Here is a 24,869-nt window from a genome sequence, read left to right as displayed (position 1 = left end):
GCGCAGCGGGTTATGTAAGCGCGGCCGCCGCAGTGCCCGCTGGGAGTTGTAGTCGCGCCAGGGCGCCGCCTGCCACGCGCTGCCGGCGGGGGCCGCGGCCCGCCCCGCGGCGCGGGGGCCGCTGGGCACTGCAGTCCGCGCGCGGGGCCGGGCCGCGCGCCGCCGCCTGGCCGGGACTGCGGCTCCCGGCGTGCCCCACGCGCGCAGGCGCAGGGCGCGGCGCTGCTCCCTGGTAAACAGAGCGGCGCGGCGGCGGCGGGGCCTGGGTCTCACAAAGGGGCGGTGGGCCGGGCCGATGCGCCGTGCCGGAGCGACTCAGACCCGGTGGCGGCGGCGCTGAGGCGGGCGCCCATGGCGGAGGCGGGCGGCGCCGCGGTGGCGCCGGACATCGACCCTGACTTCGAGCCACAGAGCCGGCCGCGCTCCTGTACCTGGCCCCTGCCGCGGCCCGAGCTACCGGCGGCGCCGGCGGAGGCGGGCGGCGCGGCGGGCGCGGCGGAGGAGGGTGCGGGCGGCGCGGCGGCAGGGCCCGGGCGGGCCGAGGGGGCGCGGGCGGGCGGCGCGGCGGCGCGGAAGGGCGGCTCCCGGCGCAACGCCTGGGGCAACCAGTCCTATGCGGAGCTTATCAGCCAGGCCATCGAGAGCGCCCCCGAGAAGCGGCTCACGCTGGCGCAGATCTACGAGTGGATGGTCCGCTCCGTCCCCTACTTCAAGGACAAGGGCGACAGCAACAGTTCTGCTGGCTGGAAGGTGCGCGGCGAGCCGGGACGGGGCGGGAGGGACGGGCCTGGCCTCTGCCGGGGCGGGCGGGGGGCGGCTGTTCGGGGCGCCTGCCCGCCGCCAAGCCGGTACCGGTGCAGCCCCGCCGCCAGCCCCACACTCACCTGTCGCTGTTCGTCCCTGGCCGGGCGGCCCCGCTGCCAGCGCGTGGGCCGCGGCCCTGCCCGCCGCGCTCGGCTGGCGCGGTGTGCCCGGCCGGGAGCGGGGCAGGGGCTGCGCGGGCCCTGCCCAGGCCCCGGCTCGGTGCGGCGGGAGCGGGGAGGAGTGGGCTTGGGGCGGGGGTGGGTGGTGGTGTCATGGGGCTGGGCGGTTACGGCGGGGCCCTGCGGGGCTGGCTCTTGCACCCTTTGGGCTCGGAAAGGTTTCCGGGAGAGGAGCGAGCGGCGGTGTAAGGGCTGTAGCTAAGCGTCTGTGCAAGGCAGAGCGTCAGCTGGAAGGGTTTTTAATACGGGGTCGTTGTTCTTTTTCGCTGGACTGTGCTAAAGCTCAATCGAAATAACAGTTTCGTAGCAGGCGTTCTTGACTTCTAAGAGGTTCTCTTGAAAAAGGGTCCCAGGTGGTGCTAGTGCTGGGTACCTCTGCAGGAGTTGGGAAAAGGGAAAGCTATATGCTGCTCCAGAGTCTTGGTGGTGGCTTCTCCTCTCGCCCTGGAAATAGACGCGTGCCAAGCTCTGTGGCAAGAGCTAAACTCTTGTTTCCGTGCTCTGCAGGTGGCAGCCTGCTGTTCCCCTTCTCTACAGTCAGATGAACTCCAGCAAAGAGAAAGGGACATGTGAGTGCTGCCTTGCAAAATAGTACCTGGGGCTGTCCTGATGTGTTGCAGTGGATGCTACAGTGACAAGAGTCTAAAGAGTGTGACCTATTGCTCTCCTTGCAGACTGGAATTACGCTTAATGCCACGCTCTTGTTTGCAGTGGAGCTCTCCATTTGCGGTGTTGGTTAGCAGTTCGTCCGTGCTGCAGTTCTCTGGCAGCTCGAGCCAGTGTGGTTTGGGGTTTCTGTGATTCCAGCCACAGTTCCTCTGCCTTTGTGACTGAGCAGTAAGTCAGCACAGAGTTAATTTAAAAAAAAAAAAAAAATAGCTTTTTCTGGTAGGTTAGCTTTCAGCTGGCTCAGCTCTCTGAAGTGGCACACCATGTGGTTGCATGAGAGTGGATGTTTGCTTGAGAGGGGGTAGGAGTGCGGTGAGAGGGACACAGCTGTCACAGCTTAGGCTGGCACGGGTTGATAGAAAACTTTTCACCTTTCCCACTTATCTGGCTTATGGACAGTTAGTTCCCTGAGAGTGCATATAGTCTGACTAAAATTGACTGGTTTTTTTTTTCCTCCTTTGTCATTTGAATCCTCCTTACTAAGTTTTGATTTGGGAGAGTGTTTGGGTGCATTTTCTTTCTGTTCAGAAGACTTAATGGTCTTGCTGGAAGATAGTTCTTGCTTCCTCAGGCTAGGTATGTTGTCCTTGTCCTAGGTATGTTGCTGCTGCTGTCTAGTCATGTTATTTTGCAGACAATCTATGGAAATTGTGCATTTTCTCTTCAGGGATGTGTCTGTATCTCTTTGGCAGTAGTGCCTTAGACTAAAGTTCACTGTGGCTTCCAAAATGCATCCCTGGATATCGTGGGGAAGGTGGAAGAATATAGTGAAGTGTCCTTCACTACATGTAATAGGACCATCAGTCTTTGGTTTTACCCTGTGCTGTAATCATGTATCTCTTTTGGGACACGTACAGTTGGATTTAACTTGCAGAAAGGCAGAGATGAGAATTTGTGCACATACAAGGGTTGCTTGAGGTGCTTGCTCAGAGGCTGTTGCTGTAGCTGTTCTGTGATGACTTTTCGGTGTGAAATTCGTTTGTACTTTTTCAGCCTGGGAATGGACTAACTCAGGCTGGCTTTAGTACAGGGAGAGAACAGAATCTTTCTGCCAGGAAAGATGAGGGACGGCAGAACAACAGCAGCTGTGGTGGGAATCAGCCTGCCGTTATGATTAAAGCAGTTTAAAACCCTTGATTCTAACCAGCAAACAGAAAACCATGGTATAAATACAGTTGAAACTGTTTAAATGCTAGGGGAAACTCATTAAAACTTGTTTTCATTTTTAACAAATATTACCAGCGTTTGGATTGCTATGTAGGAAGTAGGCAGTTAATCTTACGTGGCCAGGAGAGGTAAAAGGGGCTGTGGTATATTCCCTTTGCTCAGTTTTCTTTCCTGCTCGCTCTCTCAAATCCTGTTGGCAGGGCTTGGCAGGATGCGTGCCCTATCACGTGTGACCACAGAGCTCTGACTTCTAGTCTTGCCTTATGTTAACACACATAGATTTGCAAGAGGTTTTGTTTGTTTTACTTTAGTCTGTTTGCATCAAGGTGCATTAGATGAAGGGAGGTTAGACATTTACAGTTTTAAAGATGTGGAATCAATCAAATCAGTTTGATTTTGTAGATGTAGTGGAAATTTTACAGGTGCATGTTTTATATTTAAGACAAATGGAATAAGCAAAACATGTTTCTGCAGTTGAGGAATGGACCTGCCTGTTTTTGTTGGTTTTTTTTCACTGTTCCTTGTTATTTTTAGAGCTGTGTAGCTCTGCTTGCTTCTTTTTTTTTTAATTTGTAAAGTAAAATAAAAACTTCTTGAGTTGTCTTAGCTTTGTTTTCTCAGGTTTTAACAGCACGAGTTTGAATAAAGGAAAATAATGTGGAACTGCTGCTAAATGCTGATGTAGCATTTTGATGCCTGTTAAGGTACAACAGCTCCTAGAGTTCTAGTATTTGGGCAGAACTGTACTGATAATGTCCTATTTGAATGTAGTGTAGTTCTGACAGAGAATTCTAAATGGGGAAATTAAAATAAATGTGTCTTTAAAAACATTTTATTAAAATTACTTTAGTTAATATAAACCCCATAAACTCATTGTTGCTTCATAATTACTTTACGGCTGTCCTACTATACAATTGGGGGAAATACAGCTGTTACAGACTGCCAGGGTGTGGTGTAACCTCTGTGAATTCCGGAAGAATCTGTGTTTTCGAGGAAGGTGGTGTTTGCTGTTCTTGAACTGCTTCAAGCAATTTGTAAAGGACAGATTTGCTGGGTGTGCAGTCTGTCCTTTCCTTGCAATAATTCAGCCAAAGCCAAGAATTAACCAGCCTGAAAGGCAGAAGTGTCCTTCAAGGGGTGTGTCATAGGGCTCCTTTGTAATCCTCCCCTTGGTGCTTTGCAAGCTGCTCTGTGAATAAGAGGATAAATTCCTTCTGGCTTTGAGATTACTTGGGGGAGGAGGGTGTTGAGGTTTTTGAATAAACTAGAAGTGCATAAACCCCGCTGAAGCAGTTTGCACTGGTGGTTGCACTTCTCACATCTACGAGTAAGTTTGACACGTGAGGAGCAACGTTAAGAACTAGTCTTTTTCAGTGAAACATTGTGTATCCTCCCAAAGCTGTTGTCTTTCCCTTTGTAGGAACAGAATGAACTTTAAACCCATCTTTTTGACCTTCCAAAGGCACTTCACTAAAGCAAAAATCAGGTGTTTCCTATGCGTGCAATGTAAAGGAAAGAATAAATGATTCCACAGTATCACATTAGGTACAGGAGGCTGAAGTCACACCTCTGCGTTCTGGTACTCTGCATTCACTTTGATTCACATGTGTATATGTATATACACAAGCATACGTGCAACAACTCAAGTAGCTCTATTATGAATTTAAAATTACCAAGCACTCTGCTTGTCTGAAACCGAAGGTGTCATCCCTCTAGAAACTCAGGTAGCTCTTAATCTTCATTATATAGCGGGCAGCATTTTACTTTAAACACTTCTATTCCACACTTGTGTTACATCCATATTGCCCATAGTTGATACTGACTGTTGACCAGATTAGGAGACCTGGCTGAGGGCTCTTAGGTGCTTCCTTGCCTGTACCCTGCAATTCAGTTTGTGATGACAGACTTCACTGCCCTGCAGTGCCATAGTGCTGGTTCTGAAGGTCCCTGGGCTCCCCCAGGGCTTAGGGTGTCTGACCTTCTGGCAGGCCTCGTGCAGAGCTCCCTCAGGTTGGAGCAGCTGCTCATCCTGTGTCCCTCTGAAGCCCCTCCATGAAAGAGTAATAAGCCAGCAGACAAAGGCAAACCTGTCCATCTTCTGGACTATATCTTCTGTGCTGCAGCTGGTAGGTTCTGCCAGGTTATCTTCACACCTTGCAAATAAATTCCAGTTCAGTGGATACGAAAGTATGTGAATGCTTGTTTTGGTAAAGATGAAAAGTTTATTGTTTCTTGGCATGTTGACTACTGGACTCTTGCCATTACCTTGTATGCCCCCAAATGCCTTCATGTGGCGTTAGCGATGTGCTTAGTCCTGGCAGTGGGGAGATGTTCTCTGTCCCAGCTGCTGACAGCCTTGCTGGGTTTTCTTAAAGCAGGAGGGGGAAATAACAAACAGAAGCTGAATGATGGTTGTTCAGAGGCTATAGTGAAGAGTCTAGTGTGGAAACTTGAGGAGCATGGATGCTTTTGTCCATCGGTCTTTCTTTGAATAGAATATTTTACCTTTTAATTCTATTAGTCCTTTAAATGGTGGCTGGCCTAAGTGAGGGCTTGGCGAAGAGGGAGGGAAGGAGCTGGGCATGGCAGGGTGTTGATGATGGGAGGATGGTGAAGCGCTGGATGTGAAACATGAGGCCGTGGCAGTGCACAGAAGCAGGACAATGGTGTGCGTGTGGGGTCACCGTGTGTCCTGTTTCTCAGGTGGGATAAAACTGTGACAAGTGGTCAGCTATGGTGAGGGCCTACCATGGCAACGTAGCAGCATATACTTAGCCCTCACTAAAGTGATGTTAACAGCCCCTTCTCCCAAAGAAGGTATAATGCCTTGAATTAATTTTCATTTGAAATCTTAGAGTGTAGCTGTCCCCCTCAGAAGTGGGGGAGAGATTATCTTTTGGCAAAAGTCTGTCTGCCCTGTGCAATGCCAGTAAAAGTACCTGAAGATTTTTGCTGTTACTCTTTCCAGCTCCCTGCCAGTTTGTTCTGGAAAGCTGCTTTGCTGAAAGATTATTCCTTGCAGCATGGCTTAGTTTTCCCGGCAGTCCTCAGAGAAAGCTGCTCCTGGGCTGCTGGTATTACTTGTTCCAACAAGTTTCTTCTGCTCTATCTAATCCTGATCAGCTTTTGTTGTATATGCCTGCCTGTCTTGGTAAACTTGCAAATCGCCTCAGTCTTTGCTTTTTAGAGAGCTAGGACTTTCTTCTGGGCTGCCATTGAAAGATTACAGAAAGGAAAATGTTCTTCCTAAGATACAGCTCCCCATCTGCCAAGCTTGACGTCTGTGCTCACGTGTGCCTTCTGGAAGGGGATTGCTGGGGGAATGTTTCAGCTCCCTGGCTCTGGAGGAGCTGTTTACTTGCTGGAGCGTAACTTTGCAAAATCTCTGCAATGATGATTTTTTTTTTTTTTTTTTTTTCCCTGAAGCCTTTGGAGCCAAGTGGCTGGGTGAGTGCTGAGACAGGCACTGACAAATGCAGCAGGTGGGGCATTCTCCCCTTGCAGCCTCCCAAGAATGCCATGGCAAATGATAATTCCGCACAATTATAGGCCTGGCTTTGGAACATGGCCCTGTGCTGGGATGTGACCATGTTCTTTGTATGCCTCCGAGGCAAAGTATATTACAAGCAGCTGCAGTGATTGCATAGCTTTTTTTTCCTCCCAGTCGCTCATTCTTGAGAGAGACTTTTTTGTGAAGAAATCTGGTGCCTTTGTGGTTTGTAGTAGCAACTTGATGTTTTCCAGAAGAATGGCTTTGGCACTAGGGAGCAGTGATTGAAAATCCAGGCAAATATGGGCAAGCACAGAATTTCCAAGGATAGCTACTCTTTCTTAGGTCTTTCTCAGCATGACTTGTGCTTGGCCTTGAGCACTCTGCTAGCACAGTCCATGCACCACTGCTGCATGGACGAGTTCTTCTGGGCAGGGCACAAAAGCCTCCTTCTGCTCTTGTCACATCAGTGCTTAGAGGAAAGTACACTGCAGGAGGGTGAACTTAAGCTTGTTTTTAGTGTGAGGAGCCTTAACATCTGAACAAACCAACCAACCTGAGTAAAACTTCAGTTTCATGGTAGATAAGCTCAGCCTTACCTACAAAGCCATATAGTCCCCTGGGAAGGCTGTCACTGGCATTCTGTCTTCTGTATGACCCACTTGTGCATTTTCCATAGAATCTTGCTGTCTATGGCGGTTGTCCAGAAGGCTGCCCAGGTAGGTGACTGCTTGGTTGTGCGGCCAGTTCCCATGGCTAATTCCCCATTCTGAGACTGAGGCACTGTTCGGTGCTGGGCAGCGTGCACAGCAGCCCTGATGCTGGTGGGGCAGGCCTGGCACAATGGTGAGGAATGTTCCTATCCTTTAAATAGGGCTAGGAGATTTTATCAAAGAAGGTGGGTTTATTGTTGTGGTAACTGAGATTTAGGAAATAGTTTTTGTGTGCTGGTAGCCACACTTCTGTGGCAGGCCCATACATCCTAGCTTGTACATGCAGTGGTTGGAACCTAGTGAATGGTCCACCCTTCAGTGTACAATAAATGTTTCTAACCAAATTTTAATTTTTTGTATAATATCTGTGATGATTTTCAGAATGATTTTGTCTGAATGTGGTTTACAGGAATCATCTTTGATCTGTGATGGGTACAGACACACAGACTGGCATTGTTTTCACTATAATACTTAATATATAGCCGTAAGAACTTCTGTAAGGTAGCTGAATAAACAGCAATAACCACCCCTAACTAATTGTTCAAGAGGTCCTTAAGAATTTGAAGGATTCCTGCCTGTACCTCTTCCTTCACGTCATGCTTCCTTATGGTCGAAGATGTTCCAGAGTCAAGACCTTGTGTGGTTTGCAGGTGCTCAGACCAGCTGGGATGCTCCTGCACTGCTGAGGTTGAGCATCTAAAAAGTTTGTCATCTATATGTTTCTGGTTTGAGTTGCTTACCATCAAGAAAGGAAATACGTCAGGGTTGCCTGGGTGACTGAAGTCTGTCATTTCCTTTCCTGTCAGGTTTGACCTGGAGTTCTGTGATTATTTTAGCATAACTCATTTGTCCCTCACTTTCTCAATGAGATTTGAGGGTGCCCTCCATATGTTAGGTATATTAAATCATTCTAGCAGATGCATTCTTGTGCTGGGGAGCGTGTGGTATGCAAGTGTGAATCTCTTGTGCCGTCTTACAGCACCCAGGCTGGTAGGTGTGTTGGTTCAGTTGTATTTTGGGACTCTCTGGACTTGAGTCTCCCATATGCAGGCAAGCTCAGTCATGCTTGTGGGTTATAGTTGTGCATGCTGCAGTGGTGAGCTGCCTTGCAAAGTCTGCAGGAGAGGTGCTAATAATCACTAGAGAAGTGATAACTTGGGTATTGCAGTTCTGACAGCAGTTAACCCTAATGTAAAACGTGTTCCGAGTTTTTTCCTCTGCCTCCAACCACACATGCTGTTCTCTTCCTTAGTTTTCAGTGCTTGACCCCCACAGTGAGGTAGTTCAAAAAGCAGGCAGAGATAAGAGAGGCAGGAACAGTAATTTTAAGGGAAGGATGAGGCTGCTTTTTGGTTGGGTTAGCTCTCTGAACTAGCTCATAGGGTCATAGGTGCTTGTGTTATGAGAGGAGAGGAGGAGAGTTTGAAGATGAGGAAGGAAGGAGTGGTACAGCAATTATCTGTTTCTACAGCTATTAGCTGTTATGTCATTTTAGCAGTAACATGTAAAAGGACTTTGAGACCCTTTCATAAAAGGTACCAGGCTTCACTTATCTGTGTTCATGTGAATCCTAGTCTTATTCCAAGATGTCTTATTTCAAGCTGCTTTTCAGCGAAAAAAACCTAGAAAACTAGTTACTAAAATTGTCACTTATGATACGCAAAGTGGTGCTAATTTTCTTGAGGTTTCAGTGTTGCTGAAATGCTTGCACCCATGCAGTGTGCTTTTGTTGGCACAGGAATTAAAACCTATAGCCGTACATGAGAAAAAAACAGAATATAGTTTGTTGTGAAATTTTGAAATCCTGAGCCTATTGGTTTAAAGTTCCATTTTACGAAGTGGAGCTAAATATGGATGGTTATGAGACTCCAAAAGTGCACTGTGTGTGCAAGTTACTGGGCCACGCCTGATGGGACTGGGTGTCATCATAAGTTCACAGATTATTTTTAGGAGAATAAATGCAGAATTAGTGACAACCTAGTGGTTCTTATTGCTGTAGCAGTATGCATTTGAAAGCATGCACATTGGGAAAAGGGGAGGGGGATTCTTTGGAAATGAAAGCAACAGTCTTTTGGGAGACAGGGTACCAGTCTAAATTACAATTCAAGACAAGATGCCAAGCAGGAGTGTTGTATAGCTATTACTGTGAGCGACTCAAATAATAAAACTATGTAAGAGCATTGACTGACACATGTTCCGTCAGGCCCTGGTTCCGCAGTAACCCTTGGGGTGCTTTCCAAGTAAGAGCATATGTATTCTTTGATGCCAATCACAACAAACAGCCAGTCTTCTCCAAGTCCTTAACGGCCAGAGGTTAAAATGAAAGCTATCACAGAATAAGTCTTGCATCTCCTTCCCTCTGCATGAAAACTTTCCACTTTGCCTGTATTGTTTATCTGCATCTGCTTTGTTCTAGGATAGTACTTTTGGTGAGGTGGCCAAAATTAGCATGATGAGGACTTGTCTGAGAGGAAAAGGGTGGGGAGAGGGAAAGCAGCAGGCAGGAAAGAACTGTGTTCAGAGGTGGTGGGAAAGGATGATAAAAGCACAGTTAACTTGGTTCCGAATTAGGAGAGTACGCATGAAGGCTGAAGGCTGCAGTATACCTTTTAGTTTATATGAAAAAGATGTTGCTCTTGGACCTCTGTTATGCTAGCAGCGTAGCACATTTTAATGATGGCTAATTTGACCATCTGAACAAATTAAATGCAAATATGAAACAAATGCATGACACAGGTCTCAAGGGGAGTTCATGGAGGATCTGCTCAAACAGTGAGATTATTACTTGCTAATTCTAAAATACTGGGGACTTTTATCAGTTGCAGGATGAAAATTCAGTTTGGTGGTGTTACATATATGTTAGCTTGCAATTTCCAGCAAAGCTAAACCAAAATAAGGGACTTGGGAGAGGCAAGGAATGCGTGCCTTGCCAAATGGAAAGATGGGAGAGGCTAAAACTGGCATGTACTGTGTGGGAGTGTACTATCTGCTGAACATCTTACCCCATTAGAAATGTACACAGAGGAAAGTGTACTGCCTCCTTGCAAAGCGAGGCTGGCAGGTTCCAGGATAACTAGGACTCTTGTTCCACAAAGTTTCTCTCATTTCTCTGGTGTTAGGATAAAGATGGTAATAGGTGTACTGAATTAGAAGTGTTTTCTTACTTCCCTTTACCCAGTCTATTTGATTCACTGCTGTGCTGTGCTTGAATCTATCTGAAAGCTAGCCATATAAAAATTAAAACTTCAGCCAGGCTTATGCTGGCTAATAGGATTGGCAGAAGGATGGGAAGCAGCGTTAGCTCAGATTCAGTTAGGCTCATGTTGAAGTTGCAAGCTGTGTTTGGGAATGTGCTTACTTGCTTTGTAGTATACTTAGTTTTCGCAGATTCTGTATGGCCCTGAAAAGCGCTTCTGTGTTAGTATTCAGCTAGTTGGAAGCCGCTAGTTGTCAATGGTAGTTTCACCCTTGGTGCTGCAGTGGGACATGGCACTGCTTGCCAGTGCTGTCAAGCATGTTTGAGCAGAAATAGCAGATTTTTATGGGTAGGTCTTTGTTACATCTTTTTTTCTCTGGATATTGTCTGAATGTGTTCATGCTTGTGAAGTTTCTAGGTGGGAAGTGTGTCAACTGTCAGGTCCTCATATCTTGGTTTTGGCTTGTTTTTTCCAGAACTCTATTAGACATAACCTGTCCCTGCACAGCAAGTTTATTAAAGTCCATAATGAAGCTACAGGGAAGAGCTCTTGGTGGATGCTCAATCCTGAGGGTGGTAAAAGTGGAAAAGCACCAAGAAGAAGAGCTGCCTCCATGGACAACAGCAGCAAACTTGCAAAAGTCAGAAGTAAAGCATCCAAAAAGAAGCCTCCTCTCCAGTCTGCTCCAGAATCTACTGCTGACAGTCCTGGCTCCCAATTCCCTAAGTGGCCTGGGAGCCCATCCTCAAGAAGCAATGAGGACTCTGACATGTGGAACACCTTCCGGCCTCGAACCAGTTCAAATGCAAGCACCATTAGTGCCAGGCTTTCTCCTATCTTGACAGAGCAGGATGACCTTCACGATGAAGAGCTGCTTCCTTCTCTGGTATACTCCAGTGCATCCAGCAATGTTCCACCAACTGTGACTGAGGAGCTTGAACTCATCGATGGGTTAAATTTGATGTCTCCCAGCTCATCTGTGTTACCTACCCAGCAGTCTGCCTCGAGTGGTCAGATCCAGAGAGATTCCAGCTTTTCCTTGAGGAGCCCAAGTGCAGCTGGTCAGACCACTACTTTTGGCAATTCCCTGTTTAACCCTGTTGATATCTCGCTGCAAAGTTCGGTCAGCCATTTCTCTGCCCCTCAGACCTTGGAAGCCCTTCTGACACCCAGCTCTCCGCCTCCGAGGGATGTTATGATGACTCAGGTCGATCCAGTTCTCCCTCAGTCTGGTAACAGGATGAGCAGCCGAACTCTTCTGCTTCTAGGTGGACAAGCTGCCCAGAGTAAGATGAGCTCAGGCAATCCACGAGGAAAGCCTACAGAGCGGCAGGCAGAACCAGTCAGTGCCAGTGTTTTGCCATCAACGCTTCCCATAGTAACATCTCCTCAAAACACTGCCAGCATCACCAGTTTGAAGGCTCCCGTTTCTGCAACAACTACCCAGTCAGTCCAGCTGGGCAGTCCACTGCTTCTTTCTTCTGCGAGCCCTGCTCCCTTGGGATTGAACCAGGACAGGCTGCCCACTGACCTGGACATTGACATGTACATGGAGAACCTCGAATGTGATATGGATTACATAATCAACAGTGAACTCATGGATGGAGAAGGACTGGACTTTAATTTTGAACCCATTTTGTCTACTCCCAGCTATCCCAGCACCTCACAGGCCTCCAACCATACCTGGGTACCAAGTTAACTTCAGGAGCACAAAAAGGTAGGGGCAGTTATGTAAAATGGTACAGCTCTATAGTGGGAACAGCCCTGTCTGGGATGGTTCCTGTGCCCAACTCTGCAGCAGTTACAAGATACCTCTTTGGAAGCACAGGTGGTGTTTCAGTAAAAAGCTTCTGGGAGAGCCACATTCCCTTTTTAGAAGGAGAAAAAGCTGTGTAAAGGTAGGTAGATTTAACTTACTGGGTAGTAAACTCCTCTATGGAGTAAAGCAGTAACCTGAATGAAACTCTTGTTGTCTCTTGTTACCAAAGATGACTGTGTTGCAGGGCGTTAATCTCTGCCATGCAGTGTCTGTGGCTCTGAAGCTGACATGTAAGCGTATGCTCTTCCATAAAGACATGATCCTATATATACAGGATGGTTGGGCTGAGCCGAGCACACACTGTGTTTCTGTTCAGGTTATTACCCTTGCAAAATTTTTCAGTATGTGTAGTTGCAAAGTGTGTCTGTGTCATGACTGCCTGCTTTGCCTGCAGCAGGACACAATCACTCTGTTACCAGACCTTTTGCCCTCTCCTTATCTGGGATAGTGCCTGTAAAGTCTGGTAAGTTGGCTCATCAGCATTTACTGAATTGCCGATGTACCCATTATTGGAATGAGAATGGGAAGGGGAGTTTGCAGTGTGGAGGGAGATGGAAGGAGGAGGGATGTGTTGGTGCTATCCCATTCACAGCAAAGCTGCTTCTTCAGTGATCTTTCATATTTGCACAAAAATTTCTGAAGTCAGCTTGGCAGATAGTGTATATGAGAACAAGAGTTAAAAATGACTTATTCTGAGGGTGTGACACCCTGATTTGAAGTGCTAAAGAGCTGAGGCAGTTGAAGAATTAGAGAAATGGAGCTGAAGGTGTACTTCACACTTGGAGCTCAATTAGCTAATAGAAAATGGTCGGGTTTTTTATGGACTGGAGCATAGGCTGGATGTTGGTTGAAAAGTAGGAAGCCTTGCCAAGAATATTTCCTGTTTAGGAGGTAGATGTGGCACTTGTTAGTGTTGCAAATGCAATGCCTAATACTGGCCAGCTGAGCCGGCAGAAATAAGGGCAAAATGAAGATACTGCTTCGGCTGTGGGAAGCCCTTGAGCTTCAAAATGATGGAGATTGAAATTATCATGTACTTGACCTTAATACTCTTTCCTAGGCACCTGAGTAACCTGGAGGTGGTTTGGACTAGGTGACCTTTGGAGGCCCATTTCAGCCTAATTTTTCTGGTGATCTCTGTTGCTGTTCATGCTGGAGACCACATACTAAGTTAAATATTTTCCTGCACTGTCCCAATATAGCCATTCTAGACAAGTGTCTTGGGTCTAGACGATGTGAAATGCTGTCCTTTGAGCCAGTGGTACTTAAACCCAGTGAACGTTATTGATCCACCACTATATACTGACATTTGAAACACAATTTAACTCCTTTTATTCCAAGTCCCACCACACTGCTTAGGATTTCATTTATTAGTAATGTTCTATCCCTACTTAACAGATCTAACTTCACTGTAGCAAGAAGGAGGAACAATCAAGCTTTTCTGTTCTGTTACAGGGCTTTTTATAGTCTGGTGCATTTGTTAACTGTGCTTTTACTGAGTTACTAAGTGTATGTCTTAAATTGAATATCCTGACTTCAGGTGGAATATGGCAACTCAGTTTTGATTTCAGAGACAAATTTGGTTGACAAAACATTGGCATCCTTCAACCCGTGTTAGGACTGTCTGCAAGTTAGTGACAGAGGCTGTGGCCTTTTGAGCAGTGTTGCCACTAGATATTGCTCTGAGCTTTTGTGGTTGGTTTGTTTTTTTTATTTTTCATGCCATGCTAGGGCAGGCCATCATATTTGGGGAATACATTGACTTTGTAGGGTTGAAGTGTTTTGCACAGGGGTGTTTTCAAAACATAGGCAAACCGTCCTGCAGTCCTGGATGCATTAATTATCTGAGTTGGATAGGCAAGACCTCTGTCCACAGAATACCAGGCATACTGTTTTTTGAGGGTGAAGCAGAGAAGCTGAAGGAATGTTTATCCGAGGGTAAGGTCTAGTACTGCTGAAGATGTGGCTATAATCAAACACTTAGGAGGGAGAACATGAGCTCTTAAGAGCATGGTTGTGTTCCTGTCCCATATTATTCCATACTTAGCATGTGGATTGCTTAATCAAAACAGGGGAGCTATCTGATGTTTAACACCCTGGATTTGCTTTATTCCATGCGTGAAGTTGAAGTGATACTTTCTGGGAAATACGCTGGACACGTGCTCACCAAGAAAGGAGCGAGATCTGGAGCAAGCTCTGAACGGGTATCCTGTTTCAGCAGAAAGTGTAGCTCCTACATGCCTTCCCAGTGAACAATTCTTACCAGCAGTACTGCATTTGGAGAAGTAACGCCCCATTCAGCGTGCTTTGTGTCGAGCCTTTTAGTATGTCCTTAGATTGTTTGCTTTTTCTGAGCTTTGCAAAGCTTTTCAGTTTTGCCTGTATCCTGGAATCCATGGAAGGGGATCAAGGGGCACTTTTTCCCAAAGGAGAGCAAGTATTGTGTAAAATGCTGCCAAGACAGAGGTGGGTCAGGTTTCTAAGAAAGGGGGAACAGGGTGTATATGGAGAGAAATAGGAGGGTTCCTGGAGGCCAGGAAGGACCCTGGGAAAAGAAGGCAGAATGTTTTCACAAATTTACAAATTCCAAAACCACGTGAGCTGCAGACATCAGTGTCTGTGACGAGGTCAAGATTGTGTCATCTCTCCCTTCTCTGAATCTGTTACTGCAGTGAGTTCTCAGGGGTCCCTCCTTGGAAATCACTGTGCAGGGAAAGCATGGCTGTCACTGTATATATTGTTCCAGTGTGCCAGGCTTTTTTCCTTTCACATCCTTCCTATGAATGTGGTTTTTTGTTTTTTTTAATTCACATTGGCAAAAGCTACTTTAATTGATTGCTAGCCTAAAGCTGTCCTGGGTAGTTACTGTGGGTTTAACCTGTAGCTTTTGGGGTCAGTTACAGGTATAACACTGAGCAAAAACTGCTCATCAATAAATGCCAGTAATTACACTCAGCAACTTGAACAGCCAGAACGAAACTGAAGCTGAAGAGATACTTTTTGTAGGCAAGAGAAGATCTTTAGGAATAAGTACGTAGTCTCTCTGTAGCACTTGGGAAGATACAAGCTAGTTGATGTTAGCCATGGTGCTCAAAGCTGACATGACTTCACCCCTTCTTGCAAGTTAAATGCTGAAGAGCTTGTCCACGGCTTCACCAGGAGTCTGTTTGAACCCTGTGTGTCTTTGCTAGGAGATTAGAGATCAAACATTGAAACTTTGCCTTGCCCAGCAGTGATGCAACACCCACTAACCTAGTTATTTAGCCACAGAGGAAGAAAGTCAGCGTGTGAATACTTTCCTTGACCAGGAAAAATATAAATTCTACAATTTCTGCTGCTGTTGTCTGGTAGCTACAGCTCAGTTGTAAACCTGCCATTCACTGGTTAAGGCACTGGTTGTGCAAGCCATACAGTGACTTCCAGGAGCCTTAGCGAGCCAGGTCATGGAAGAAGGGTAGCCACAGCTAGAATTAGACTGTGGCATGCAGGTGCTCAATCACAGGCAACCACTCTTGCCTTCAGCACTTAAATCAAGTGTCCTCCATTCCAGTCATGGGAAGTGTGGGTGGCCACCCGGCTGTCTCTGAGCAGCTCAGGGTCTTGGGGCTTGTTCATCCACCTCTGTTACGTATTTCTGCAAGCCAGTAGGAGGAATACATGGGAATAGAATTGCCTCTTTTGTACAGTGGTACAGTTTGTGCCTCATTGACAAGTGTAAAGTCCATCCACTCTTTTGGTGGACATTAGTTAATGATCTTTAGTCGTTCAGTTAGACTCCCTATAGCTTTATACCTTGGAGAACTCTATCCCTTGCCCAGCTTGGTGTGAAGTCATGGTTTTCTTGCTGTGCTCTATCTAGTTCCCTTTGTTCCAAATGCTGTATTTTGTCTACCAGATCATTAATAAATAAATAAAACCCTCATCAGCTTGCAGTTTCCCAAAGTAGTATGTTGCTCTGGCTTCTGTTTAAAGTTCCTGTCTTGTCTCGTTTAGGGCTCATTCACTCTTGGTGCCTCTTTCCCTTTCTGCGAATTTGTTTCATGCTCACTATTGCTGAATGCAACTGATGGGATGCCCCTCATTTATCTCACTATTCTGCTTTCTAAAGTGAATCACAGACCTGCAATAGAGGTTTTATGTCAGTGTCCTAAGTCTGTTTAGACCTATTCAAAGGCTTGTTTGAGTGAGTTGTGGCAATGTCCTGTTTTCAGCTGGGGTAGAGTTAATTTTCTTCCTAGCAGCTGGTGCAGTGCTGTGTTTTAGATTTAGTATGAGAATAGTGTTGATAGCACACTGATGGTTTCAGTTATAGCTAAGCAGTGTTTATGCGAAGTTAAGGACTCTTCAGTTTCTCATCCCCTAACAGCGAGAAGGCTGGAGGGGTACAAGAAGCTGGGAGGGGGCACAGCCAGGAATGCTGACCCAAACTGGCCAAAGGGATATCCTGTACCATAGGATGTCATGCTTGGTATACAAACTGGGGGGAGTTGGCCGGGGGTGAGGGGAATCACTGCTTGGTGACTGGCTGGGCATCAGTCACTGGGTAGTGAGCAACTGTATTGTGCATCACTTGTTTGTTTTGTGCAGGGTTTTGGGGTTTGTCTTGGTTTGGGTTTTTTCTTGAGTTTTATTTCTCTTTTTGTTATCCATCTTCTCACTGCTATTATTATTGTTATAATAATTTACTTTATTTCAATTATTAAATTGTTCTTATCTTGACTCATGGGGTTTACCTTTTTTCTGATTCTCTTCGCCATCCCACTGGAGGCGGGAGGGAGGTAAGCGAGCAGCTGTGTGGTACTTAGTTGCTGGCTGGGGTTAAACCACGACAGGCAGCTTGGTTGAGGTGAGGCAGAAGACCTGAAAAGGGATCTTTAGACTTGCAGGGGAATGAGATATCTAGAAATGCTTAATTATTCATGGGTAGATACAGGATTTCTTTTAGTGGGTGAGCATAAGCAGTTTAAGTGTACGATCTCTAAAAATCCCTTTTTTAGCCTTTTCCCTGTCAATTGATAGTTGTAGTTTCTTAAAGTGAAGAGTAATTTTCCTCTTCCATGCTGCTTTCCTGCAATAACCAAGTCCTTCTATAAATCTCTTTATCTTGCAGTGCCCTGGGTCTTTCAGCTTACAGAAGTGCTTACTTTTGACCTTTGTGCTTCTGTTTTGTCTTTGTGTCTCAATTATATTCTGAAGCTTGGAGCTGAGCAGTTGCATCCTCCACTTGACTTTCCATTGATCAAGGTCTCTTGTGATCTGTTTGTTCCTTGCTGAAAGTTGGCATCCTTTGAGCAGCAGAGGCTGATTGATAGTAATTTCCTTATGTGTCGAGGATTCCTGCTGAAGCTGAGATCTAACCATTCACTCTATTTTTCTTCTTCCTAGTGTCCTTCAGGTTTTGAACATCGGGTTCTGACTTCACTTCCCACCCCTGGCAGAGAAAAGAATGAAGCATGTTGGATTCGGTTTCCCTGCACACCACACCTTGGGCAGAAGGGGTTGCCCGCCTGGGAAGAAGGGACAACCTGCATCTGGCTGCAACAGGAAGAGTTTAAAAATAATAATCCTGTTACGTGCCATGGCTCTTCCTACAAACCTGACCCCACCTTGGGCCATCTGGAGAAACCCTGGTCTGTACCTGTCCAAAGAGGAGCCCTGGTAAAAACCTCGGCCAGAAGACTCTGTGCCAGGCAATAGCGTTTTCCCATGTGAGGAGCTGGGTTTGCTGGAGGAATCTCTCAACAGCTATTCTCTCTCTGCTATGGCAGAGAGTCTCCCGTGCCTCGGACTGGCTCTGCGCTCACTTGGCTTGCCCTCGAGGGCAAAGTAGTTGGCCATTTTGATTAAACCACCAGATGTGCATTTGGTATCCCACGGACTCGCAGAGGAATTGGAAGGAGCTTGTTGGTGGAAGCCCTGTGGGAAAAGGGTGTGCTGTTTCAGGGGGTTGGTTTCAGTGTGCCCATCTTGGGAGCACCCGTTGTTGTTCTGCAGGGAGGGGTGGTGACTGCAGTGTAGAAGGCTTCCTCTTGTCCACCTGAGTGGAACAGGAGGACATGGAGTTTTTCGCTGTGCCAACTGAGCCCCATTGAATCAGAAGCATGTTTCAAGAAGTCTCTATGCTGTTCTCAGCACTTTCCTGATACACCAGGCTGCTGTAAAATAAGCACAGATGCTAATAGCTGTTTCTGGGACATAAAAACATCATTTTGGGTTTGTTTCTGATCTGTCTTGCTACAGCAGAGAAATGGAAAGCCTGGGTGTGGCCTTAACAGAGCCCTGGATGCTTTTCAGAAGGGCATTTTCTATAGATGAAATATTTTTTTACTAATCTGGGAACTTTCTACAGTGAATATGAAGCCAATGTTAAGTGTGTCCCCATCAGGTGTTTTAGGCATCTCTCCCTCTGAGAAGGTACCAGTGACAGACTTCTTTTTTCAGAGCTGTATTAAGAACAAACGCATTTGATATTTGATGTGTGTGACTGAGGGGAAAGAATTGGCAGGTCCCTGTGGTTTCAAACCACCTTGGGGAAGAGTTGTACACTATTGTAATCTATATGTAAAAGTAGCTGCAAATTACATAGAAGCTTTTCTAAACCTTTTTAAATATATATATTATATATTTTAATTGAAAATGAGATTATTGGATTAAAAAACCCGCATTTGCTGCATCTGTCCCCTTGATACCAGATAACACTACAGTATGGGAGGGGACAGGCCTAAGGCATTTTGGGTCAAGAAGCTGAAAATGTCATTGGAAAAGTGGGAAGGGCACCACAATGTAACTGGGGAATGGCTGCTCTCCCCAGAACAGGCAGAAGGTGCCTGCGTGGCATGGCATTCAGCCACAGCTATGCAGAAAGCTTCTCTTTCCTCAGCTGGGCACTCCCACCAAGCCTAGAGCACAATGTTAAAGAATGCTAATCATTAACAACGTGCTCATTCTCAGCTAATCCCTTAAGTAGCTGGACTGCAGCTGATACATAGGACAGATTCCCACATCTGCTGAGAAGATGGTGTGGACTACATCATGCTAGATATGCTGACACTCTGGTAACCCTTATGGACAACAGTCTGTTGTATTTGATAGCTTGCTTTTTGGTTTCCAAAGGTTTTTGTTTTCCTCCTGAAGCTTCTGCTACTTCTGTGGAACTTGAAACCTGTAGGCACACCCTTGGGGGATATGCCTGGGGTCCTGCCCTGTCTTTTTGTTCTTGCAGGCCAGAAGCTAGGAGTCAAGAGGTTAGTTCAGAGCATTAGCTGGCATGTTCCTGTTACGTTTTTGGTGTTTACAGTGGCAGGGTCTGTGGGAGACATGGTGCTTTCATAGTGTTCTGGTAGGCTTGGTCTGGCAGAAAGCCTCTCCAATGCTTTCTGAAGGTGGCATGGCTTCTGTTCAGAAGGTTTTTGTCATGCAGTGGAATGAGCCATACTGTTATACCACCTTGTCTGCTCTGTTTTCATGGGTGGGTTGACCATGGCTGGACCCCAGGTGCCCACCAAGCCACTCTATAACTCCCCTCCTCAGCAGAAGAGGGAGGAGAATGTAAGGTGGAAAAAATAAACTTGTGGGTCAAGGTAAAGACAGTTTAATGAAGCAAGAGCAAAAGGTGTGTGTGCAGAAGTGAAGGAGAACAAAAGGTGTTATTCTTTACTTCCCATCAGCAGGCCATGTTTGGCCACTTCCCGGGGAGCAGGGCTTCAGTATGTGTAGCGGTTGCTCCAGGAGACAAATATCGTGAATAACAAATGCCACCACATACACACCCCTCCTCCTTTCTCTTAGCTTTTACATCTGAGCCGACATTCTATGGTATGAAATTTCCCTTTGGTCAGTTTGGGTCAGCTGTCCTGGCTATGTCTCCTCCCAAGATCTTGCCCACCCCCAGCTGTGATGCTGTGGGAGCGCTGCTCAGCAGCAGCCAAAGCACTGCTGTGTTACCAGCACCTCTCCAGCCACCAATACAAAGCACAGCACTGAAGGCTGCTATGGGACTCAGCCAGACCCAGTACAACCACCTCGTCTGCTCTGTTTTAATGGGTTTAATTTCATTTTCATTTGAGTGGAGATTGGAACAGGAGTGGTTTGTCTGGTTACCTGCCACAAGGAATCATCAGCAGTTTTATCTTTTCAAAGGCTTTGGTGGCAGACCATGCTATAGTTAGATAACCTTTGCTTTGAAGATTGCCTTCATGGCAGAGACCTCATGGTGACAAGTTTCAAATTTACCCATAATCTGCATGTCTGGCCATACTTCATTGTAACAAACAAATAAAAAGGCAGATCCAAAGCTGGGATCCCAGGTCTTGCAGGCTTGAATTGTGGATGCACATTCTCACTGCAGTTAGCTCATTACACAAATGGATAGATAACCTTTCCACAAACACCTGATGGCATGTGTTGCACATAAGAATCAGCTGTTCAGGGCTTCAGCTAATGGATCTGGAGGGATTTGTGTTATTTGGCAGATAATAGGCCATCTTGTCGGCTTGGGCTCTGAGGGGAAATGAATCCTGTGATTTTCAGAGCAAGTTGACTGGCTACCTGTACTTCATAGCCATGGATCAAAGGACAAGACATCAGTACGTGTGGTCATGCTCTGTGTGAATCTCTAGCTCATTTCGCATGAAAACAGACCCCAAATCCATAGGAAGGACAACATGAGTAACCAGCGCTTCAGACCTGCAGATCCACGATGAGCTGTTTCTGGCTGGATTGGTCTGTGGGGAACAAGTGCTGTCTTCATACTGTTGCAAGGTGTCCTCTAGGTGTGACAGCACTAGGGACCTGATCTGATCTCTGACTGCAGAGAGGCTGGCCCCGAACACTTGAGTAGTGCCCTGGGAGGTCTGACATGCTCTCGGCTAGTACATGCCCTCAACCTCTTCCAGCTGAAGGAGCTGCAGCCCAAGTACACCAAGGCTCATCGTGGCTGGTGCCCTACAACGTGAGTTCATAAGACACTCTGTCCTTTCATCAAGGAATAGACAACCTATCTTTTTTTTTTTTTTTTTTATACTCCCAGGCCAGACTCCTGGGGAGTCAGCTGTCCTGGGGGCAGCACTGGAGACGGGAGCATCTCTGGCTGGAGTCCTGCTGTACGAGCGCACTGACAGTGATGTCTCTGTCTTGCGGTGGTCCACGCAGGTGCTTACTGTCTCCTCAGCACAACAGGAGCAGACAGTGGCTGGAGAAGCCTGAGAGCACGCTAGTGATGAGGATGGTGTTCAGAGGACTAACAGTGCTCAGGAGTGCTCGGTAAACCATGAATGTAATGTTGCAGGCTCAGGCAGGCACTTGCCTTCTTGTTTGTATGTGTAGCAGGATAGCTTGGATCATGGGCATGGAGGGCTGGGGTGCAGAGAATTCAGGAGTTCTCCAGTCCCTTCACAGATAACTTCTTTTTTGTAAACCTTGAGCTTTTCTAGCCTGGGATATTTCCTTATAGGACACAGGAGACTTTTGAAGTTCCTAAACTGCTGCTTGCTGAAAGGCTGTACCTGGCAGAGGGTCGCCCAATATTTGTCCAGTGTTTTGTATTCTTGCCCAAAGCATTTGCTACTGACTGCTGCTGGATTCAGGGTAGTGTCTTGTTGAATCTTTGTTCTGCTTTAGCACTGCGGGCCCCATACTTGTGGGCTAGTTTTTGCTCTAATGAAGGATTGGGCTGGGATTTTGAGAGTAGCTGTGAGCTGGGTGGGGAGGGAGGGGGCCGGTGACATGGGGAGTGATGCTTCTGGATAAGTGTCTATTGGGAGTGGGCAGGGCACTCTTGGCGTGAAGCCTTATGTTGCGTTGTGTTTTCCTTGTCCTTGCTGAGCTCGGGTAACAACTTTCTTCGTCTCCAGAGGATTAAATGCCATCTTTCACAGCATGAAGCCACCATGCAGCACGGGGCGCAAAGGATTCAGGTTAACTAGGTCCATGGAGCGTAGTAGGAGGCAGACTTGTTGATTTTGTTTACACCTGGGTTTAGCAGATTGCTTGAGCCTTTTTTATAACTTAAGCATACTTTACTACCAGCTTCCTATGAGAGCTTGGAGTACTGAAAGCTTCTTAGAGCCTTTAATTTTCCTCGATGTGTCTAAAAAACATGTCATCCCCTACCCTGTGCTGCTTTAAAAACAACAGTCAAATCATCCTGGTAAGTGAGAGAAATGAAAGCAGTGGGAGAGTTCCAGAGCCTGGGTGTATTCATAAATGAGGCTCATACTAGAAGCAAGTAGTACTAATCAGCTTTTCCAAAGGAAATGCCTAGAAAGCTTTTATGTAGATCATAATTTTTAAATTTTCTTACTTAGTTGCTTATTTATAGCCACACTCAAATGCTTCAGGGCTAGCCTTGCTCCAGGAATGAGAAACCTGTGTCTGGTGCCAGGGGTCGGAGTGCCTTGAGCGTGGTGTCCTGGACTGTCACCAAAATAATGTGCAAGTTTGTACCCATTGTAAAAAAAAAAAAAAGGGGGGGGGGGCAGGGCAAAAACAAAAGAACCCCAAAACCCTACACAACAAATCAATCAACTCTGGGACATAAGCATGAACAGAGATAGCTTAGGGTTTGCCTCACCTGCATGTCTAATGAAAAACGTGTTGTAATTAGTGTGGGAAAAGCAAGCAAGAGATGAGTCTTGAAACCTGAAAGATCTGCCCATGTGAAAGCTCGGTAGCCTGTGGTAACCCATCACCACAGTTGCTTGCCCTGCAAGAAAGGGATCCCCACTCTTCAGTAGCCTTAATTTCTCTCCTCACGCTCTGGATGTGTCTGTAGTCAATGGAAAACAATCTGATGGAATCAAAATTGCATCTAATGTTGTGGGGTAAAGCAGGGAGATGAGGCAGCAGAAGCTGAAGGTGAAAGGGCTGATAGTGTTGCATTTATGGTTCTGTGGCTAAGGCAGCATTACGGTGTGTGGTAGAAGGGGATGTTCGCAGCTGGTGCCGTGGTGCTCTGTGTGGTGCTACCCTGTGGTGCTCCCCAAGGTGCCTTGAGAGGTTTGGCTACATAGAAGACAGGTCACTTCTCCTGAAAGGAGCCTTTTTCATGAGGCAATGGGGATGGTTCTGTGAAATGATGCTTCCAGCACAGTGGAGTGTTCACCTGGTGTGATCCCAGGAAGGGTTTCTGCATTGCTAGCACAGATGTCCGCTGCACACAGGGCAGGCACCACTAGCTGACATAGTTTCCACCCCATCCCCTCTGCACTCTTTCACCCATTTCTCACAATACATTTTTTACATAATAAATCTCTGCTTTTGTTTGCTCTCTGTAGCAGTGTAACTTCTGAATCATTACAGGCTCTTTGTTACCATCTGTGCTAGCAAGACTGTAGAATGTGCTAGACTAGGGGAGAATGTTTGACAAATAAAAACCTGTAATCCTCTGCTCTGTGTCTCATGCGGTTTGTTCTGTTTCACTGGTGAGGACCAGTTATTTTTTCCTGGCCCTTGGCTTCTTTCCTCCCTCCTCCTCACCTATTAGGGCCACCCCTTGGCCAAATACCCCTTAGCTGGCCAGAGGTGGAAGGGTTGCGGTGTGACAGCCCTGAAAGTGTCCGGTATGCTCTGCAGTATGTAGAGCCCCTTGTTACAACTTGCTGGCAGACTCTTCATTTTATGTAGCTACATTAATCTTTTGAGTGTCAGCAACTCTACCAGTTATCTCTAGGAATAGAGATGGATTTGCTGCTACTCTATTCTTTCAGCCACCCCATCCACAAGCAGATGCTGACACTTAATTAGGACAGATGAGCATGTGAGTGAGCTTTTATCCTTGCTTGCATACCCTAAATCCTCCATTAGAAAAGGTTACTACAGCTGAGGAACATTTTTTTTTTTTTTTATATTAGAAGATAATGGCTTGGAGCTGCCCATCAAAGGTGATACGAATGTCAGAGTGGAAGCCTGGTCATTCCTTGGGACTGCTCAGAGGTATGCAAGTGGGTAAGAGGCCTCCGGGCAGGAGGCAGCTTCAGCTAGGTACCTTAAGGTACCTTGACATAAGGCAAGTAGGAATGCAGGTACAGTCTGAGCCAGTGAAGCAGCTTGTGAGGAACATCATGGAGCCCTTAAAACAGTGTGGCATTCCAGCTGGTCTTGTCTTCTCACAGCTGGGATGAGGCTGAAAATGTGCTGTTGCCCTCTGCCCTCCTGGTGCTCTGTGTACCGCAGCTCAGGAGAGGTCTTGCAGAAGATGAGATCGGTTCTGTGCCTTGGTCACATTGCTTTGGAGTGGGGATGGGTAAGGAGGTCAGAGAGAAAAAAGGGAAGTACAGAGCATGGATTCCCCTGGCCTGGTTAGACACACAGACAGCAAGTTGAGAAAGTCTCGTTCATGAAATTGTGTGGTGTGTACGGCCAGAAAACTTGCATTCAAAGCCTTCAATATTCAGTAATACTCCATCAGTTCTGATGGAACTACTATTTTTCAATGGTATTCTTTAAAACAGTTAATGCAAAAAAAACTCTGGAAAGGATCTTAGGGTTCCTGCTTCATGATTTAAGCCAATCTCCAAAAATGGGGGATTAGGAGGAGACCCTTAAGGGACCTGTCTGTCCTTCACCTGTTCCTCGGGCCCTTAGGGCTTCCTGCAAGCACATAACGGTAGGTGCTGTTGGAGGAACAGTATGCCAAGGGTGGATTTGGCTGCTGTTGATCAGATCAGAGTGGATGCCTTCAAAACCTGACATAGAACAGGGGGCCACGCATTTCTCCCAGTAGCTGTTAACACTTTGTATGCTGATTTGAGCATTATCCTGTGACGCTTAAGCATTGCCAAGGAGAGCAAAGTGCAGAATAGATGCCAGGCTTGGATGCTTTGGCTCAGAGTT

At 46.6% G+C, this 24,869-nt stretch overlaps 1 protein-coding gene across 3 annotated transcripts; it reads left to right on the top strand.

Annotated features, from left to right (window-relative positions):
- The first annotated feature begins 203 nt into the window (after positions 1-203).
- Positions 204-23,423, top strand: FOXO4 (forkhead box O4). Of its 3 annotated transcripts, none has more exons than XR_005107445.1 (4): positions 204-750; positions 10,695-11,936; positions 14,163-14,323; positions 17,424-23,423. XR_005107445.1 is itself a non-coding variant. In XM_037407810.1 (3 exons), the coding sequence occupies exons 1-2, from the start codon at positions 352-354 to the stop codon at positions 11,916-11,918; spliced, it is 1,623 nt and encodes a 540-aa protein (XP_037263707.1). In that variant the 5' UTR covers positions 206-351; the 3' UTR covers positions 11,919-11,936; positions 17,424-23,423. The 3 variants fall into 3 exon arrangements, 1 of the variants encoding a protein (XP_037263707.1); XR_005107444.1 differs by having other exon boundaries at positions 14,163-14,362; XM_037407810.1 differs by lacking the exon at positions 14,163-14,323 and having other exon boundaries at positions 206-750.
- Positions 23,424-24,869: the final 1,446 nt, after the last annotated feature.

The sequence above is a fragment of the Falco rusticolus genome, chromosome 14, assembly GCF_015220075.1.
Source record: "Falco rusticolus isolate bFalRus1 chromosome 14, bFalRus1.pri, whole genome shotgun sequence".
NCBI lineage: Eukaryota > Metazoa > Chordata > Aves > Falconiformes > Falconidae > Falco > Falco rusticolus.
This window is presented reverse-complemented; position numbering and strand designations above follow the sequence as displayed.